The sequence below is a fragment of the Theropithecus gelada genome, chromosome 2 (genome assembly GCF_003255815.1).
Source record: "Theropithecus gelada isolate Dixy chromosome 2, Tgel_1.0, whole genome shotgun sequence".
In the NCBI taxonomy this organism is placed as follows: domain Eukaryota; kingdom Metazoa; phylum Chordata; class Mammalia; order Primates; family Cercopithecidae; genus Theropithecus; species Theropithecus gelada.
The window spans coordinates 140,795,361-140,813,574 of record NC_037669.1 but is presented as its reverse complement, the minus strand read 5'-3'; the positions used below and the strand labels follow the sequence as shown (position 1 = coordinate 140,813,574).

The 18,214-nt window shown below is 40.4% G+C and overlaps 1 protein-coding gene across 1 annotated transcript in view; it reads left to right on the top strand.

Annotated features, from left to right (window-relative positions):
• MED12L (mediator complex subunit 12 like) overlaps window positions 1-18,214 on the top strand; it is a 342,999-nt gene that overhangs the window by 320,774 nt on the left and 4,011 nt on the right. Inside the window, exons 42-43 of the mRNA XM_025376276.1 lie at window positions 1,925-2,035; window positions 15,909-15,990. Coding sequence (XP_025232061.1) covers window positions 1,925-2,035; window positions 15,909-15,990 — 193 coding nt within the window. The remainder of the gene's footprint in view (window positions 1-1,924; window positions 2,036-15,908; window positions 15,991-18,214) is intronic.

The following is an 18,214-nucleotide window of genomic DNA, read 5'->3' as shown; positions in this document are numbered from 1 at the left end:
AATGAGGAGTCTACTACAGCTGGAGTGCCCAAGGGCTGTACTCTCATCTCAGTATGAGGTCAGTGAGAAGCAAACCTGCCATGCAGAAAGGGACACAAAGGAGCTTGTCTTATCCTTGAGACTGGATAGAGGGGAGAAACAAATATCTCCCCTGAGCATTTGAACCACAAGCTCAGGTGGGTTTGAGTCTGAATTTAGTGTGATCCACACAATTCTGGTTGGTAGTGCCCAGGTAACAGGTAAAAGCCAACACACACTCTGGAACTGGGCTTCCCAATTATAAGATGCCATTAGTAGTAAGATGTAGTAAGATGTCATTAGTTCCATCCCAATTTGTGACCTGTTAAAAATGTAAAAGAAAAAAGTTATATCACAAAATTCATAACACCAATTAGGAGAGTATGGCCTACAGATAGTAATCTCAATCATTGTACAGATGTTGTTTCCAATGGTAAAAGCCCTGTAATCCTGTTTTGTCATGAAAATATTTGTAGTACCTATCTCTTAAACGTGTAGAAAGGATTAAATAAGAATATTCAAGTAAACCACTCATTTGATAATTTTACGATTAATGTTATGGCTAATATTATTAATATAACTATTAGTACTCACTTTCTTAAATCATTTTTTCTAAGATCTGAGGCTATGTTTCAGAATTTTTTAGGATTGATAATTTATATTTTGCTCTAGTTTAGAATTTCTCATTTCCAAATCACTGAGGAAAGTTACCACATTGTTTACCTACCAGTTTTAAATCTTGTGTTGGTGTTTTTCAAGGCTGCAAATATGGAAAGCCTTTTCTTATTGAACCATGTGTACTTTTTATCCTAATTAGCATAATATGTCCTTCTGGTAATTTTTTCATCATCAACACATTCTTCCCTGGAGATAAGTGATTTGCTTCTACATCAGGATTATACTTTGTACTTCTTTTTTGGTGACTGGCCACCTCTGTAAAGGAAAAAGTTAATAATGATGAAGTTGCATTAGTTTTTCTTAGAAGAGATTCTAGAGGACTAACTGGAGAATCATACTGCAATCATTGTGATTTTGGTCCAACTTGCATTGTTCTTGTTGGGATCATGCTCCCCAGACCTCTGCTAGGATTCCAGATCCATGAGTGTTGTCACTTAATGAGAAATGCCATATGGCAATAACTATTACTTGGCTGTAAAGAAGACCAATAATTGAGGGGATAGTATGCAAACCAAGTTAGAAAAGTGCAAAAGATGAAGAAATGTCTAGACTGTCATCATTATCAGGATGAAGTGTTTGGGTGGAGGAAATTTTAAAGGTCATTGAGACAAAACAACTATTAATATTTTTCTCTCCTCTGTGTCCCACCTGGTGGATGTCTGGTCTGTGCTGCTTCTGTGACTTGGAAGCATTTCCCAAGAGCTGTGTGTTTGAGCCAACCCTGTTACTGACATGATTTCTGAATTTATGATGTAAATTATTCCAGAAGGTCTCATGGCAACTAGTCTGCATCTTCCTTTTGGGGAGGAGGGGAGCTATAAGAATTCTGCCAGATATCATAAGGAATGAGAAGATTATTACTGAGCAGTCCCTGTCCAACCTGTAGTGTAAGAAGGGATAAAACATGTGGAAGGACAAATAACATGAAAGGAATTAAAACAGTAAGCAGAAAGGATGGCCCCAGACAGCGCAGCGTGGTATAGACAGCAATACTGACTGCCACAGGAAGAGATCTATGGGGTTGGGGTGGTCCTAGAAGGCTTCATGGATGAGCATGTTTAGGTCTTGCCCTCAAAAGGATGAATGAGGTTCAGCAAAGTAGAGATGCAGCAGGCAGGTATATATTGTTTTTACTACAACATAAAAAGATAAAAGGTATATGGGGGAAACAGATTCAGCAGTGCTGTTAGCTTCTTTTAAGTGTATAACCTTTTTATCCTCTTTCCAGATGCAGCAGCCCCAGCAGCCCCAGCCCCAGCAGCCTCCCCAGCCCCAGCAGTCCTCGCAGCCGCAGAGTCAGACCCTTGGTCTCCAAGCAATGCAGCCCCAGCAGCCCTTGGTAAGGCCTGGTGTTTTGGAATCAGACATGTGGGTTTCTTCTTTAAAGGCAGATTGCATTCTTCATGTTCATAAGATTGTTAAGAATCAACATAGCCTAAACATACCCTAGCAATTTTTTCCTAGAACTTTACCAGAATTTTGTTGTCGTTGTAGCTGGTGTATTTATTTTCATAGGAAGATACAAGTAAATATTTGGGATTCAGTAGGTTATACCATTATTCTTCTTCAACGTTGTTTAGACTATTCCACAGACAAAACTTTTTACATCGAGACGCTTTTTTTCCTAAACAATGTTAAAATGATGATTTACTGTGTATGTTTAAAAGGTTATCTTACTGTACTTTTTTACTATAATCTCAAAAACCATGGGTGTGCTTTCTAAAATATTATCTATTATCTTCAATAAGAAATTGTTTTTCAGTGAGTTAGCACTTGCTGCAAGAATTTTCATGTAACTCACAGTCGGATAGTTCACTTCTCTAGCTTCATATGGGCGTGGTGACAGGCGCCTGTAATCCCAGCTATTTGGGAGGCTGAGGCAGGAGAATTGCTTGAACCTGGGAGGCGGAGGTTGCAGTGAGCTGAGATCGCACCACTGCACTCCAGCTTGGGTGACAGAGTGAGATTCTGTCTCAAAAGAAAAAAAAAAAGTTACGTTATGTATAGCCATCAAAGTTTTCTAAACCTTAGTCATTTTCAACAGCATTTACTTTTGCGATGCCATATTCCTGTTTCATTAATTACTTTTTTAAACTGTCATCTTATTCTATTTGCTTAAATAAATGTATTTTTCAAAGAAGCATTTTATCACTACCATCTGTAATTATTATCACTTGCCACATATTAGAAATACCTGTGAAAGTAAATACAAAAAGAATTTAGAAGGGAATCTCCATTCAACTGAGCAATGTGAATTGCATGAATGAGCCCTACCTACGGCGAGCTGGCTTAGCGCACGTCTCACATTTTGGGAAACATTAGTGTAGACTGCCTTCAGCACAGGATTTTTTAACTGAATGGTTTCACAACTTGTAGAAAAGGGGGAACAACACGGTGTAGCCATAGTACATGAGGAGGGATCAGAGTAGAATTAGGTGGTTAAAGAACTGTGTCCAAATCGGACAACTTATTGACCAGAACATGGTCCACTGGAATAGGGTATCCATAGTACATTTAACAAATTCTGCCTGAGCCAGTTTGTTCCATGCGCCCCACCCCCCAGCCCTTTTTTTTTCTTTTCTTTTCTTTTTTTTTTTTCTTTTAAGACAGAATCTCACTCTGTCACTCAAGCTGGAGTGCAGTGGTGCGATCTCAGGTCACTGCAACCTCCGCCTCCTAGGTTCAAGCAATTCTCCTGCCTCAGTCTCCCAAATAGCTGGGATTACAGGAACCTGTCACCATGCCCAGCTAATTTTTGTAATTTTAGTAGAGATGGGGTTTCACCATGTTGGCCAGACTGTGGTCTTGAATTCATGACCTCAGGTGATCCATCCTCCTTGGCCTCCCAAAGTGCTGGGATTACAGGCGTGAGCCACCACACCCAGCCTCTTCCCCGTTTTTAAGTTAATTCTTTTAATTTTTAAGTTAATTCTTTTTAATTATGGATCTAGTTTTTCCAGCTCTGATTAAAATATATATATATATGTATGTTTGTGACATATATATGTTTGTGACATTTATTGCAATCTACTTCAGAAAACCTTTTTAAAGTAGAGGTAGTATGTAAAACTGCACTGACTGCCTACTTATCTGATGTGTATCAGCAGGAACTGGCTGACTGTTACTTAGCAAATGTTGTAGAAGGATGCAACACTGTTAGCTGAGTCTAGTGTTCCATACAAGAACAAGATATAACTTTTTATTTTGAAATAATTTCAAATGACAGAAAAGTTGCAAGAATAGTACAAATAATTTCCCCAAGCCCTTTACCCAGATTTACTAATTCTTAACATTTTGTCACATTTGCTTTATTATTCTTTCACTCTCCCCACCTACCGCCATTTACATGTGCCTCTTTACCCCTAAGTACTTTAGCTTGTTCTTGTTTCCAAGAACAAGGATATTCTCTTCTAAAAACTGGGTATTATTATTAAAATTAGGAAACTGAACATAACTACAATGCTTTATAACCTATAACTCTTTTGCAAGTAGACTAATTAATGCTCTTTATTGCATTGATTTTTTCCCCCCTAGTTCAGGATCATCACATTTTGCATTTAGCTTTCATGTCTTTTTACTCACCTTCATCTAGACCAACTCCAAAGCTGCCTTTTTGTCTTCATGAAGTTGACATTTTTAGGGTGTATGGAATGTTTATTTTGTAGAATGCTACTCAATTAGATTTATCTGCCTAGGTTAATCATGATTAGATTCAGATTATACACTTTTGGCAACAGTATTAGAGGTGCCATTGTGTCCTTTTCAGTGTATGGCATTAGGATATACATTGTTGGTGATGTTACTTTAATCCTTTTGTGTGTCTTGTGTCTGATAGATCTCCCCACTGTGAACTTATTATTTTCCCTTTGTAATTAATAATTTATGAGAATAGTTTGATAAATCTGTCATTAATCATCAAATCTTCACACACTACTGTTAGCATCTATTAAATTATTCTTGCCTAAATTCATTTTTAGTATGGCTGTGGAAAAATTATTTTCTTTTTTTAAGTTTTAATTCTTTTATTTTTAATTATGGATACATAATATTTGTACATATGTGGTACAGGTGAGATTTCGATACAAGCTTTCAATGTATAATGATCAAATCGGGGTAATTGGGGTACCCATCGCCTCAAGCATTTCTCATTTCTTTGCGTTACTTTGTATTGCTTTGTGCTTCTTTGTATTCCATTTCTACTCTCTTTTAGTGATTTTGTGACATATAGTAAATTATTGTAAACCATTGTTGCCCTGTTATACTACCAAGCACTAGTTCTTACTCTGTAATGGGTACAAAATGGTGATTTTCTAACTCTTATGTTTCTGCATTTAGCAGTTGGTATATGTATTAGGGTTCTCTAGAAGGACAGAACTCATGGAATAGATACATATATATAAAGGGGAATTTGTTAATTATTAACTCACACAACCACAAGGTCCCACAATAGGCCATCTGCAGGCTGAGGAGCAAGTAGAGCCACTCCGAGTTCCAAAACTGAAGAATGTGGGAGTCCAGTGTTTGAGGGCAGGAAGCATCCAATACGGGAGAAAGATGTAGGCTGGGAGGCTAGGCTGGTCTCTCCTGTTCATGTTTTTCTGCCTGCTTTATATTCGCTGGCAGCTGATTAGATGGTGCCCACCAGATTAAGGGTGGGTCTGCCTTCCCCAGCCCGGTGACTCAAATGTTAATCTCCTTGGGCAATACCCTCAGACACACCCAGGAACAATACTTTGCATCCTTCAATCTAATCAAGTTGACACTCAGTATTAACCATCACAAGCCCACCCCTTGTCATCTTGAGCCCATACACATCTCCTGAGATCAGACATAATCTTCAAATAAAGACAATAGTAAGGTCATAATTACAGCTAACATAATACAACTGTCCTTCGTACAACTGAAAACGCACTAATTCCCAACCCAAATACTATTATATAAAGTTAACAATACTTAAATGCTGATATGAAGTCAGTAAATCCTGTGCCACATGATAAAGGAAAAGGAAATAAGATAGTACAAGTGTACAGCTGCACAAACATGTTTTTAACAAAAGGAGGAAGTGCTCATGACAGTTACAGTCCTCTTTTCTGCCACTGGTCATGTGGTCATAGCCAGTATTGATGACTACCTTCTTCTACTACCCATTCTGTTTTCCCTTTGCCCTTCCCTTTGCACCTCAGCAGGTTGTTTTTTTTTTTCCTGGTGGAGTGACCCAAACCTTCATTCCTGAGGGGTCTGGATCATTTGTAGTCCTGTCTGGATTGAGCTGTTGTAGTTTCCCATTGATCTTAATCACAGAGCATGGTAACACTAAGAGACGCCCTTATGGATCTCCTATATTCCATGAATACTCTTTCTTACCTCCGTTGTGAAGTAGTAGACTGATTTCATCTTGATAGTCTAGGTCAGTCACCTCAGCCAACACTATAACTCCCTTCTTAGCCTGTTGGCTTAAAGGCAGGAGGAGCCCAAGGTGTCCAGGTGGCAATCTTAACTTCCAGTTTAATGGAATCATTGCATTCCTAGTGGCAGTGTTCCTCCCTCTGAAACTAAGACCTCTAGGCCAGCAGAACGTAATGTTGTGGGAACAGGAAGCAAAAATTTTGCTAGTGGATCACTAGGGGTGATGGTGAGTGGTGCCACTTCCACTTCCACCCCTTGATTCCTGGACTTGTGAATCCTGGCTATGGGAGAAACAGTACTATATATTGGATGCTGATTCCCAGCATACATGGCCTTCTGGAGAACTTTGCCCCAGCCCTGCAAAGTATTGTCACCTAGTTGGCATTGTAATTGTAACTTCAAAAGGCCATTCCATCATTCTATCAATCCAGCTGCTTCAGGATGATGGGGAACATGGTAAGACCAGTGAATTCCATGAGCGTGAGCCCACTGCTGCACTTCTTTCGCTATAAAGTCAATGCCTTAGTCAGAGGCAGTGCTGTGTGGAATACCATGATGGTGGATAAGGTGTTCTGTGAGTCCATGGATGGTAGTCTTGGCAGACGCGTTGCATTCAGGATAGGCAAACCCACATCCAGAGTAAGTGTCTTCCAGTGAGGACAAACCTCTGCCATTTCCATGATGGAAGAAGTCCAATATAATCAACCTGCCACCATGTAGCTGGCTGATCATCCTGAGGAATGGTGGCATATCGTGGGCTCAGTATTGGTCTCTGCTGTTGGCATATTGGGCACTCAGTGGTGGCCGTAGCCAGGTCATCTTTTGTGAGTGGAAGTCCATGTTGCTGAGCCTGTGCGTAACCTCCATCCCTGCCACCGTGGCCACTTTGTTCATGGGCCCATTGGGGAATGACAGGGGTGGCTGGGGAAAGAGGCTGAGTGGTGTCCATAGGATGGGTCATCCTATCCACTTGATTATTAAAATCTTCCTCTGCTGAGGTCATCTATTGGTGAGCACTCACATGGGATACAAATATCTTAACAGTTTTCAACCACTCAGGTTCATCCACATACCTCTTCCCCAAATTTCTTTGTCACCAGTTTTCCAGTCATGCTTCTTCCTGTACTTTGCTGTGTTTTTTTATTTTGTTTTTTTTGTTGTTGTTGTTTGTTTGTTTGTTTTGGAGACAGTGTTGCTCTCTCGCCCAGGCTGGAGTGCAGTGGCGCAATCTTGGCTCACTGCAACCTCCACTTCCCGGGTTCCAGCAGTTCTTGTGCCTCAGCCTCCCAAGAAACTGAGATGACAGGCACGCACCATCATCACACTCGGCTAATTTTTGTATTTTTAGTAGAGATGGGGTTTCACTATGTTGGCCAGGCGTCTTGAACTCCTGACCTCAGGTGATCCACCTGCCTGGGCCTCCCAAAGTGCTGAGATTATAGGCGTGAGCCACCATGCCTGGCAAGAAAAATTTTATATTTCCTTTTATCTTTTGGTATTTTTCTTTTTCTTAATAGTTCCACTAAGATACATTATATGTATTATAAATATATTTATTTATATTTTATAAACATCTCCAGCAGATTCAGTTCTTGGTAGTAGCCAAAGCTATCTATTCTTTGTTTTTTTCTTTGTTAGAGAAGAGGGTGGTAAGGTAGCTGTTGAAGATAAGTGAACTCTTCCTGTTTTGGGGTTCTGATTCATGCTGTATCAAAGCAGAAGTGGTAATGGTAACACATTGCCACCCATCCCATGACTTGTCCTGCTGCTATCTGATGACATTCACAGTTGAATTCAATAAATGCTTTTTTCTTAGGGTAGTGCAGAAGTCATTGCAGTCATGGTATGTGTGGTAGAGACCAGCACCCTGCCAGATGTTATAGAGCATGCTGGTGAAACATCGCTTCCTGCCACTAGAGGACTTAGAATCATAGGAAGTGGCTCAATGGCAGCACTGCCTGTGGAAGGTGGTTTACAGTTGCTGAATTTTTGATAGAAGAGCTGAAAGCATTGTATTAGTTTGCTAGAACTCCCTAACAAAGTACACAAACTGGATGTCTTCAACAACAGAAATGTATTGTCTGTTTTGGAGACCAGAGGCCCAAGATCAAGGTGTCTGCAGAGTTGGTTTCCTCTGAGGACTGTGAGAGAGAATCTGTTCCATGCCTCTCCTCCAGCTTTTGGTGGCTTGCTGGGACTCTTTGGCATCGCTCAGCCCGTAGAAGCAGCACCCTGAGCTTTGCCTTCACCTTCACAGGCATTCTCACTGTGCATATACGTGTCTACTTTTTATAAGGACACCAGTCCTTATAAATTTCCACTTTTTATAAGGACATCAGTCATATTGGTTTAGGTCCCATCCTAATTACCTAATTTCAGCTTGATTACCACTGTAAAGACCCTGTTTCTAAATAAGGTCACATTCCGAGGTACTGGGTGTTAGGACTCCAACATGTCTTTTTTAGGGAACATAATTCAACTGAAATAATACAAGGTCAGAAGGTGAGAGAAGTTTGGGAAACCTTGATGGAGGAGGCTGAATGTGGCAGATGTTGAAGGCAGTAGGATTTGATTCATTGCTCTTTTTTTTTTTTTTTTGAAACGAAAAGAAAATTGAATGTTAATTTTTTTTAGAGTTGGAATTCAAATTTTGTTTAGAATTAATGAAAATATATATTTTTTGTTCTTTTGTTGCTGTTGTAAGAGGAACAGAACTAGTTCTTTTTTTTTAGCTTTTGCACAAGTCCATTCTATTTTAATGCATTCTAGGAGATCATAAAATATATATATATATATTTTGAGACGGAGTCTTCCTCTGTCACCCAGGCTGGAGTGCAGTGGTGTGATCTCGGCTCACTGAAACCTCCGCCTCCCTGGTTGAAGCAATTCTTCTGCCTCAGCCTCCCGAGTAGCTGGGATTATAGGTGCCTACCACCATGCCCAGCTATTTTTTTTTTATACTTTAAATTCTGGGGTACATGTGCAGAATGAATTCATTGCTTTTTGACTATTTTGTTCATCTCTTTGCTCATTGACGGCATCAGCTGGGATGTGTGGGACAATGATCATCCCTTGGTTTTGGCTGTAAAAAATCACTTTAAAAACTTAGTAAGAAGTTAACGACTTGTGAAAAGTGACTCAGGACAGAAATGAGTGCTTCTTTAAAACATGTCACCAGAAAACAGTTTTTCTGTGAAAAGAGCAAGAAGGACTAAGAAAAGCCTATGTTTACAAATTAAATCTGGCCTGGACTTAATATCAATGCCTGCGTTGTCATTTACTTACTTAAGTTGCTTATATTCTGTGAAGGAAAAACATCTGGAAATAAAGACATGGTGCCCTTGCTGGGAAAATATATTTGGCATGTCTGATTTTGGCCTAAATTATAGTTCTTGACTAGAAAAATATTTTTAATCCTTATGTGTTGTTATGATTAAATTAACTCTTAACTAAATATGTTGACAGACCATGATCTTTTCTTTAAAACTCCTTCTGGTGTTAAGAAAATAATGTCGACACCATCCTACTATGTCATTTCCTTTCATCTTAAACTCGTGTTGTCTTAGTTTGGTGACTTAAAAAAATATGCTAACAGAAAGCTTTAAATAGTTGGCTTTTCACATCGCCCGATCCTTGGGTCCGTTTCATATTATATTGAATATTTGCCTTTTAAAAATATGCATAATGGTAGCAATCGTTACTTAATTATATTAAATTTTAGTCAGTGATCACTTGTGAAATTGTCCTTTACTCTTCCTCAAGAAATTCATTTGTTCCATTCAGAGAAGTTGAGATATTTTTTCAAACTGCCTCTGGAATTAGGAAGTAGCATGTACAGATAATATGATTCTCCTTTTGAAGTGGAAGAAATTAGGTCCAGAGAACATTGAGCAACGTTGCCTTCCTTTGCATGAATTTGGAAATTTTTTTTTCTTTTGGAAGGAAAAGAAGAAGTACCATTTATAGAAAGAGGTTAGGGAAGAAATATCAGGAGATTTCTGGTAACTGCATAGCCAATATATTTGATATAGTACTTTTTTCTTACTAAACTGTGTACAAATTTAAAAAGATGACTCTGCCGGACACGGTGGCTCACGCCTGTAATCCCAGCACTTTGGGAGGCTGAGGCAGGAGAATGGCTTGAACCCGGGAGGCGGAGCTTGCAGTGAGCCGAGATCGTGCCACTGCACTGTAACCTGAGCAACAGAGCAAAACTCTGCCTCAAAATAAAAAAAGATGACTCTATGCAAGTTACTAGTTACCTTGAAAGTAAACACACAACAAATTCTGAAACACATCAGCTACTAGCCCTGTCTGAGAGTGTAGACTGAGAGTGTGCTGCCCTGTGAGGGTGGAGATGTAGCTGAGTGCATGCACAAGTTTTTCCCAGGTGCTCGGTGGAGGCCCCTATACATTGTTGTTCCTCCGCTGCCGCTTGTACTGATGGACGACCATGCTTCATTCATCGGAGGAATCTGTGGACTCCGTCAGTTGGTAGTACAGTTTTAAAATAAATGTTGCCTTGCTGCTTTGTTCTTTTGCTAACAAATGGAGTGGTCACAACAAAAACCTCATAACTGTCATAAGGGAAGGGATATATTTTACTCAGTTTGGTGCCCTTGGAACCCAGAAGATTGCCGGAATTTTGATAAATATTTGTTGAATGACTCATTTGTTGGATGTCAAAGCAATGAAAAAAACCTTTGTTAAAATCACACATTATCCTTAAGAAAGGAAAAACACAATTCAGGAGGCAAGGTGTCCAGACCATCTGAGCATCAGCAGGTCCATCACTGCATCAGTCCTGTGGCTGATCTTGTCAGTATATGCTTCTGCTGATGGGGCAAGCTCAAGTTTTAAGACAAAAAATATTTAAGTGATGTTTATTTAAATAGAAATTACTAATTAGCAGCACATTTTTACCTCTGCTGTGATTGAGCAGAAGAAGTAAATGTTATTGAATAAAAGTAAAAATACATCAAAAGACATTTTCAGAATTTTAATTTTAATTTATTTTAGAGACAGAGTCTCACTCTGTCTGCCAGGCTGGGGTGCAGTGGTGTGATCATGGCTCACTGCAGCCTCAAACTCTTAGGCTCAAGTGATCCTTCCACCTCAGCCTTCCAAGTACCTGGGAACTACAGTAAATACATTTTTGTTTTTGTTTTTTGTGTGTTTTTTTTTTTAAATTCAGCAAATAATGGTATTTCCTGGAGAGTGGGTATGCCATGTTGATTAGTTACACCTGACGGTATTAAGCTGGCTATTTGGTCTTGTGGTTACAGCAGGAGCATGACACGGCTTCTGCCTCTGAGAAATAAAAATCCAGAATCCTAGAGAGAGAAGCAATTATCATGTTAAACCATATGTTTGCTAATAGAGGCATTTACACAGTACTAAGGGTACAGAAGCAGTGATTCACTCTTTAAATGCATGAGGGAATGGATGATAACTTCAGCTGATCTTTGAAGGATGAGTAGATCTATGGGAAGGGTAGAGTGGAACGAAGTGGGGAGGAAGTGTATTCCAGGAGAAGGGATGAACATCTGCAAAGGCACAGAGGGGAGAGATCATCTCCTGTATGGATATGGGCCAAAAGAATCTTTTCCACTTCATTTCTCACATTTGAACAGGGAATGCAAAACGTACATAGATTATGATTTGGGGGACCTCTAGTTACACCTCACTGAACCTATTTATTGACCTGTTTTGGTAAATTAAAAATTCAAGTCCCACTGCAGTGATGATTCCAAAATCTCACCAAGCACATGAACCACCTGGGGGAGCCATTTTGAAATTCAGATTTCTAGCACATTAGCTACAGAAATTCTAATTCAGGAAGTTTAGAAAGGAGTCCCAGGAGGATAATCCTTTCAATTTCTGCCAGTGATTTTGTGCTTCCTCAGCCACATCCAGGGTTCAGTTCTTCACAGGAGGGGTACATTTTGAATTGAAATGCTCAGTGGTGAGGCTTCTGTAGGATGTTGGAGGCAGCCCTCGTCTCCTGGTGGCAGGTGCTCCAGAGCCCAGAGAAATTGCATCTGGGGCCTAGTGCCTGTGCATGTACAGGTGAAAGCAAGTTAAAATTCGTATTCAGAGGCCTTAAGAGGAAGCAGATGTGGTGAAACACTGTAAGACGATTGTAGACATAGACCATGTATTTCTGGTCAGTTTAAGGAAGTTGGTCAAATTTCTTGGCCTCAGAATCCCTTCATGTTCAAAAATTATTGCAGACCCAAAGAGCTTTTGTGTATCAATATTTACCATGTTAGAAATCAAAAATATTGTTAATACCAAATATTGTTTAGTACCTAAAGATAAACTCATGTTACTGAAAGTAGCATGCTTTTATGAAAAATAGGCATATGTTTCAAAATAAAGTTATTTGAGAATGACATGGTTTTACTTTTTTTTGAGACAGGGTCTTTCTTTGTTACCCAGGCTGGAATGCAGTGGTATAATCACGGCTCACTGCAGCCTTGACCTCCTGGGCTCAAGTGATCCTCCCACATCAGCCTCCCAAGTAGCTGGAACTACAGGCATGCACCACCATGCCTGGCTAATTTTCATAATTTTTTGTAGAGATGGCGATTTGCCATGTTGCCCAGGCTGGTCTCTAACTCCGAGGCTCAAGCTGTCTGCTCTCCTTGGCCTCTCAGAGTGCTGGGATTACAGGTGTGACTCACTGTGCCTGGCCTGTTTTACATTTTTGAAAATTTCTTCAGTGTCTGGTTTAATAGAGAACATTTGATTTGTTGTAATAGCACATGTTATATAGGCTCTGGAAAGCTGTAATGTATGTGCATCAGAAAATAAGTGAAAAAAGCAGATAATGTCTTAGTATTATTTTGAAAATGGTTTTGAGCTTGCAGGTAACCTGATAGAGTCTTGGGGACCTCTCCCAGGAATCCCTGGATCACAATTTGAGGCCCTCTGACTATGTACTGCCTCTTAAGCCACCCTCAGACCACCTTGCACTCCCCAACACACACACGCACACACGTGTAGACATTACTGCCTAGGCTCTGCAAAATGTAGTATCTGAGGCAACCACATAGTGTTTTATTCTGTGAAATACTCTATTTGAAGTAGGCTTTAAATGAACATAAAGAAGGCAGCTATGTGTTTGTTGAAAGAATAAATGTTGAATGTTTATACACCATGTACCCCAATATGCTATTCAATCAGCTTAGACATCTTTATAGACAGCCTTTTAGAATCTGTAATTATTTCCGAATAAGTTAATATTTGGAAGTTGATATTTTCAGTCATGGATAGCCTTGAGGGGAATGTTGTGTTTGGTCAAAGGGTCCAAAGTTTCATTTAGACAGGAGGAATAAGTTTAGTTGATCTAATGCATAGCAAGGTAACTATAGTTAATAATATATACTCCAGAATTGCTAAAAGTAGATTTTAAATGTGTTTACCGCAGTGAAATAAGTCTTAACCAGTCAGAAGTGAACAGGAAAATTTGACATGAACTCATTGGTGGCAAAAGCTGACCTGAATAGACATGAGGCTCTTTTCATTTATCCTATCTGATATAATTATTCATGTGCTTGCTACAGAAATGTAACATGCTTGATTATGGAGTGCCGTCCTACATTTTGCCTGGTCTGCATATTAGGAATGTTTCTTAGTAAACTGCATATGTTCAGATTCCAAAGCACATATCTGTCTTAGGACTTTGGATAAGAGATTGAGGACAGTTACAGCTGAGTCAGCATTAAATATGCTAATAGACACATAGAATGTCTGGAATAGTACCTGATAGTACAATATAAGGTTTTGTTAAATAAATAAGGTAGTTTCCCCAAGTAAGCATAAAAACTACTGAATAGAAAAGAATACTTACTTTACTAACATTTCCATATAAATGAAAGATTTTTATTTTTTACTCTTGATTTGGGCAATGGAATAAAATGGCAAGCTGCTGCTTCTCTAATTTGTATTGCGGAAAATAGTAACATTGGTGGAGGAAATAGTTCATTAGTTTTGTGGATCTTTCTTGTTATTAGGAAAGTTGTGGGAATTGAAGGCTCTTAGAATTAGTCATTCCATCAGTTGCTACTGAGTACCTGCTGTGTGCCTGGCAGGGCTGGACACTACAGATACATCAGTAGATAGGCCAAGCCCTTGTCCTTCAGTCACTCACTGTCTGGTGGGAGAGAAACAGTTGAACCAGTTGTCATGCCAAATATTCAGTTTTAAAAGTATCAACTTGGTAATGCCCTCTAAATAGAGGATAAGATAGGATTGCCAGATAAAATACATGGCTCCCAGTTAAATTTGAGTTTCAAGTAAACAACGAATAACATGTCAGTGTATATCCCAAGTACTGCATGGAATATACTTACACCAAATGTAGTATTTATCATGTGCAATATTTGGGACATGCTTGGAACTAAAACGTTGTTTATTTGAAATTCACATTTAACTGGACATGCTGTATTTTTATTTGCTAAATCTGGCAACTGTACTTATAATCCTGGGCTATTCTTGGCAAGCTCTGAGGAGGAAATAGATGTTGTACTTGCGTTAGGTAACTGAGGAGTCTTTTTCAAAAGACGAATTACAAAGGTATGGAAAACCAGCCATGGGTGATGGCGCACTCACTGACTGCCCCTAATCCCAGTGGGACAAGAAGGGGAGAGAGGTGGGGAGGGTACCTGACCGGAGCTGCAACCTTCCTGGAGTGGGGCGCGTCCAGCCAGCAGAGATTCTCATGGAGGAAAATTGGCAAAAACAAAACTTCCCTCTGCTCCCTCCCAGCCTCACTGTGCTCCTGTGCTCCAGTCTCCTGGGAGCACCCCCTCCCCACCGAGAAGTCGGAGGGCAGAGGGGCCAGCCTTGTTGATGCTCTCCACACAGGCAGCCTGGTGAGCACACGGAGGGTGGGCACATGGGAAACAGCCAGCACAGTGCTGATGTATGTGCCTGTGTCAGAACGCCTCCTTTATGCCAGTGACAGACCAGGAAGAGAGAAGGGAAAGAAAGAAAAGGGAGAAAACGATAGTCTGAAATTTGAAGATTAAGATAAAAAGGTAAATTGGCACTACCAGTGATTCTAACCAAAAGTAATTTTGCTTCTAGTAGATGCTGATTTTTTTCCCCTTTGGAATAACCACAATTTCTTGCATAAACTTAGTGGATAGAATCAGGGCATGTGGCCGCCTATATTATGCCTCTAACCTGATTCTTGCTACAGAGCCTGTATTTGCATGGCCCTGGGAATTAGCACTTTCTTAAAGTTAGTGCCTCACTCATCCTGCCCAGGCCTTGGCTCTGAGGGTGGGATTAGCGAACCTTCATCCTCCATTACATGGGGAGGGTATAGTCCCAAATGAGCCCCAGTCCTAGGGCACCACTCTGCCTCACCAGATTCTTTTCTCCCATTCGTGCAAGGCACAGCCTGTAGTCCTTGAACAAATCTTCCAACCAGAGAGCTTTCATTTTGCCAGTATTAATATTGTGATCCTCATGAGCTAGCTGGTAAAGGGTGAGATGACCAGGATCTTTGAACTGCTGAGCTACGTCTGTAGTGTGGAGTTCTTCATTGGGGCTCTTCAAATAAATGCCAACTAATAACCTGGAGTGTGGGTTCCTGAATAGATGGGGTACTTCTGATGCTCACCAGAGGTACAATAAGGTGTAGATGAAAATTAATCCACACACACTGGTCATGGCCCTTTTTTCGTGAAGTGTTGAGAAGTACCTTACAGACTGGCCCTACAAGTTAGTCTCTGTTCTTGTCTGTGATTGGCACCATGGAATGATTTCTGTCCTTTCTCCTGTCGCCATTACAGTTTCCCAGGCAAGGCTTGCAGCAGACCCAGCAGCAGCAGCAGACGGCCGCCTTGGTGCGGCAGCTCCAGAAGCAGCTTTCCAGTAAGTAGCCCTGTGTGTCATGGAACAGATGGCTCCTGGAAAATTAAAAATAAGCCAGCAAAACAAAGTGGCGGCTCTCCCAAGATGGTAGCATCTTCCTCAGTACAGTGTTCATGGTATTTGGTTTAGCCCAAGGTATTTTCATTCTGTCTTGGTTTGGTTTTGGCTTGAATGCTTCCTTTCCTGGGAAAACCCCAATTTTTCTCAAATTCAGTGAAGATACTTTCTTTTTGCTTCCACCAGAACCTAGAAATGTTTCTTCTCATTGCGGAGACTCCTGTGGAATCAAAGGTGTCCTTTGTTTAAAGCTGGAGAGTTCAGGGAGCATCAGCTAATGCCCTTAATTATACAGATGAATAAAGTTAGCTGGTCTCCCAAAGAACTTCAGACACAGGGAGGCCAGCACTAAACTGTCAGACTGTGAATATTCTTACCACTGCACCCTCTTGCCCTTCTGATAGTGACTCCTCAGTCAAACCCTGTAACATCATAGACAGCATGGCGAGGCAGTGTTTTCTCCCTAGTAATCTTGCCTGTAGTGCTGGTGTGGTGTTTTTGTTTGTTTGTTTGTTTGTTTTTTAATATGCTGCCTTTCTAGAGAATATACCAATAGCCCATTTCATCATACCTCATCTCAGTGCCAGCAGTGTGCTCCCATGAATTGAATCACCCCTGTGCTGGTGTCATAGGACAGGAAATCCTTTTAGAAATGGGAGCAAGCTTCCTGTGATGCAAAGAATATTGGCCTGGAAGTCAGGAGACGTAAATTTTGATGCCAGCTTGGCCGCCATTATCTGGGTCACGTAGTTTTTCCATCCGTGCAATGAGTGAGACTAGCAGTTTCCTCTTGGTCTTGGATTATGTGCTTGTGAGGTACCAGAGTGAAGAGCAGTTTGTGGTGAAGGCAGTGGTGCAGGTCTGGTAGCCTGCTGATACTGTAAGGAAACAGGTCATGTAATTACTGAGGGGCAGCTTGGTTTCTGACAGAGGGATGTCCCTTTTACACCTCAGAGTAAAAGGGGTGTAAAAGGGTATGCACTCTACCAGCGCATACCCAATATTTTTTTTCCTCTTTTTCTTTAAAAAGATTTTCCTCTTATGGTCTCATTTAATGTCAGTTAAATCAAGTACATCTTCATTTCCAGCTACTGTTTGCTGTTTAATAGATGTGGTTTATTAAAAGACATTTGTAATTAAAATCTCATTATGTTTCACTAATTCCAGAATCCTTATTCTTATAGAAAATATAATCTTAAGGCAGATTTTTTCTTCTAGTGTTTAGAAATAGGTACCTAGGATTTTTATGAAGTGGCACCTGTTTGGGGGAAGATATCTACTCTTACTTCCTGTCTACCAGAGCTCAGCTTTTTGTTAAAGCCATCATTTATGGAGTACTTTCTAGGACCCAGGCACTGGGACTTTCCATGTATTGATTTACTTTAACCCACCCTGTGAGATTACATATTATTACTGTCCCCACATTACAGATGAGGAAACAACTGAAGAACAGGGACATTGACTAATTTACCCAAGGTTTTTCAGCTAATAGAGCTGAGACTTGAACTCAGAAGCACTCCTTCCAGAGCCCACCTCTTAACCACGGTACATACTCGGCTGCCTGATAAGCAGTTACGCCAGACTTCATTGTTGAAGAGTGGTGACTAGGCTGAGCTGTTCATCACACAACTCCAGAGGGCTGCTTTGAGAGCGTGGCCCATGTGAATGGGGCCCCCATTGAATACTCCAGAGTTAAACAAGCAGTAGCTGTTTCTAAGCCTGTGTCATTTTTTGGTATCTACTGACCATTCCTTGTTTCTGTGTGCATGTGCAGGCATACATGTCTACATGGGCACATGCTTGAGTCATCACACACGCACACTTTTGCACCTGCGTATACTCTTGCACAGTTCTGATGTACATATCTTATGGCCATTTGCAGAAAACTGCCCAGTTCCAATCTAATGTTCTCTTACCAATTACGTGTTAAAGCAGAATTGCTGACTTTTATAAGCATTTTGAGAACTTCCAATGTTTTATGAAACTTTTACTGTACTCCTTTTGAAAGTTAATACCAAGTAGTTTAGTTCAGAGGGAGATACTTTGGATGGGCCAGTAAACTAAAACCTGTGGCATTGCATTGGCAAGTGTGGACTGTGAGCTAAAGTTGGCCTCTCTGCGGGGTGGTACTTGAATCCCACCACAAGGGTTTTTCAGGACAAGGATG